Here is a 2,985-nt window from a genome sequence, read left to right as displayed (position 1 = left end):
AGGGGGCTGTGACCACTCACTTTAGAGAGATGTCTGTCATGTGAACAGGAAACAACTAAGCATGATCCTTGAATGCTGTCAATTCCCGGTCACCCATCTGGAGAAACAACTTCCTCAATAAGCATTCCAACGAAATCAGCAACTGAACCTTTTTTGTGTTTACCCTAAAACTCTCTAGTAACCATAGGCAACCCTGTGTGGTACGACTCACATGACAACACTTAAAATTTCTTGCTTAGTACTTAAAATTTCTTGCTTAGGCATCTCCGATTTCTATGTTCCCACTGTCCAAGGCTGCCTATAAAAGGAGGAAAGAGAGTGAAGATCTCAGAAAGAGGCCAGCAGTAGAGAATTCCAAAATCTCAATTCTGCCCACGCTCCTCTGCCTGCCCAGTGTCATGAAGGTCCTTGGAGCTACCGTCCTTGTCCTCTTATGCACTATGGCCCTCTGCTCCCATGCCGAAGGTGAGTATATTGTCTAGTTTCCTTTAAGGACAGTTGCTCCCTGAACTCTGGACAGAAGTCAGACCACATCTTCCAAGTGCTCTGGCCTGAGAACCTCCATGGGAAATTAGAAAACCTCGAATGGGGTTTCAAAATGACACTTCTTTTCCTCAAGAGGATTAAAAAAAAAAAAAAAGTCTATTGATTGGGCTGCAGGATGGGAGTTAGGAGAGATCTTCTCTCACTTTTGGGATGAGATTGTTAAAGTCTAATTTATTGGGCTGTTAGCATGAGGTAGAGTCTAGGTCTATTTAGATCTTGTTGGTGCTGGTAAGTTTTAGAATTGCAGACCTTCGCTATTCCCGAGAATTGTGAGAATTGTCCCTATTTTCTCTGAGCTATCTTATGATTTAGTGAATTAAAAAATAAATTTTCTCCAAAAAGAGTTAGGGAAAGGAAGTAGATATCTAGAGTTTGGTTCCCTGTAGAGTAAAACAGAGACCAAAATGAAGTGACAACCAAGATAACACTAAGGAAAATAATGAAAAACAAACAAAAAAGTTGTATTATTTCCACTTTCCTTTTCCCTCAAGCCTCATGGCTGAGCTATGTCATCTCTGTCTACCTCTCTCTGACCTTCTTGGGCTTGCCGGTGCTCCTGAGAGACTCCCGTTGTTCTTATTCCCCCACAGAGAGGATGAACACAGCATCTCCCTGCTGCTTCTCCTACGTATCCCGCCGGATCCCCCGCGGTCATATAGTTGACTACTTTAGGACCAGTGACCAGTGCCCCAAACATGGTGTTGTGTAAGTGCCGGTCTTCTTGCTCACCCTTGGGGAGGCACGGACATGGGGACAGGGGAGTGTTTGTAGGAGTCTGAGCAGAAAGTAGTTGTTCACAAGTGTACCCTCTGGTGGATAAGCCCAGCCATATGGGGCTCTTTTTTGACATGCGGGACACAGAAAAAGGCCACTGGGGTTCATTCCTGGCATGAAATAGAACCCACAGGGAGCCAGGGAAGATGTGCCCAGAAGGAGAGGGAAAAGAAGAGAGAAAGAGACAGCAGAAAGGAGGTACCCTTAGCTTATGTCCATAAGTCACTCTGAGAGGACCGATAGTATCTGAGGTCTGGAGAATGAATCCTCGATAAGGTGGACTAGCTCTAAGCCTCCCACAGGGATGAAACTGAGGGGCTGTCGCTGATCAAGCATGCCCTATATAATACCTCTGCTCTCTCCATAGCTTTCTCACCAAAAGGGGTCGGCGTATCTGTGCCGATCCCCGCGATGCCTGGGTTCAGGAATACATCAGCTACGTGGAGAATCTCTAATGATCCAGTGGTCCAACGTTCCAGTGGGTAGCAGGGAACAAAAGTAGGAGAATGCCCTGCAGCCCCAGAAGGTCCCTCTCTCATGACTCTTTCTTGCATCCACTTACCGCAATCTGAAACTTTTCTTAATCTAATAAGGTGTTAAATATTAGAAATCATTTTATTCAATTTGATGCTGTTTCTGAGAAATCCTCTTATTCCCAAACCCTTTCCCAATCATCCAGTGATGGACTCATATTCAGGGTGATGGTGAACGATTGTGCTCCTGTCTTTGGGTAGACATTGGACCAAACCTATCAACAGATGCTTATTGAGTTTGTATGAGCCCTTTACTCTGTTAAAACTGTCAAGATAATAAAAATTCTTTTGTTTTCATAAGTAAATCTGGGACTTCTGTCTCTTCTTTTGTGTTCTCCCCCCTTTGATAAATCAGTTTGGAGGAATGGTTTGGAGGAATGAGATGGAATGATTAGAGGCATCGGACTAAGAAGGGAAGGCAAGAGAAAGGGGATGACTGTCATTCCAATGACACCGGGCTTTACACCAGTGACATATTGCTCCTAGGCTGAAAAAGAAGCAAAGTATTAAAAACAAATGTGAATGTATACACACCAGGGAAAACCACCACATAAATGAACACCAAAGCAAAGCATTCTATCATGCATATTTATGGATTTTGATAAATTCAGCTTTCTTAAGAATGAAGACTAACAGTTTGTGAGGACTTACTATGAACCACACCCTATACTAAGGGATTTCGATGCATTGTCTAATCTTCAAAATATCATTGTGTGGTATATATTCTGATTATCCCCCTTTGACACATGAGGAAACAGTTTTAGTGAGCTTAAGACGCTTGCTCGAGGTCACATAGCTAGTATTGTGGAGTCAAACTACAGGACAGAGCAAGTCCCACATTCTTAACGAACCACTAGGAAAGACTTTCAATGTGCCTACGTTCCACTTAAAACAGATTTACCAGGAATGCATAACTCCCTAATAGAGAGAGCCTAGTTAGGCAAGCAAGGAGTCAGGAATTGTTACTTTAAGATCCCAGAGAAGACAGATCCATAGATGGGAGCCTGGCATTAGACGCCTGTTCTAGAGTGAGGCTGTTTGCAAATTGGAAGAGGTGGCTGAGAAAGTGAGCTGGACCTTTCACAGCCTCAATGAGCTGGAGGAAAACTGAAAGTCCAGGGCTGCCCAAATG

The 2,985-nt window shown here is 43.8% G+C and overlaps 1 protein-coding gene across 1 annotated transcript; it reads left to right on the top strand.

Moving 5' to 3' along the window:
• The first annotated feature begins 332 nt into the window (after positions 1–332).
• LOC107499047 (C-C motif chemokine 3) lies at positions 333–1,960 on the top strand. Its single transcript, XM_016122895.2, has 3 exons — positions 333–465; positions 1,137–1,251; positions 1,688–1,960. The coding sequence occupies exons 1-3, from the start codon at positions 399–401 to the stop codon at positions 1,773–1,775; spliced, it is 270 nt and encodes an 89-aa protein (XP_015978381.2). The 5' UTR covers positions 333–398; the 3' UTR covers positions 1,776–1,960.
• The last annotated feature ends 1,025 nt before the right edge of the window (positions 1,961–2,985 follow it).

This window comes from Rousettus aegyptiacus, unplaced genomic scaffold, assembly GCF_014176215.1.
Source record: "Rousettus aegyptiacus isolate mRouAeg1 unplaced genomic scaffold, mRouAeg1.p scaffold_m13_p_6, whole genome shotgun sequence".
In the NCBI taxonomy this organism is placed as follows: Eukaryota; Metazoa; Chordata; class Mammalia; order Chiroptera; family Pteropodidae; genus Rousettus; species Rousettus aegyptiacus.
This window is presented reverse-complemented; position numbering and strand designations above follow the sequence as displayed.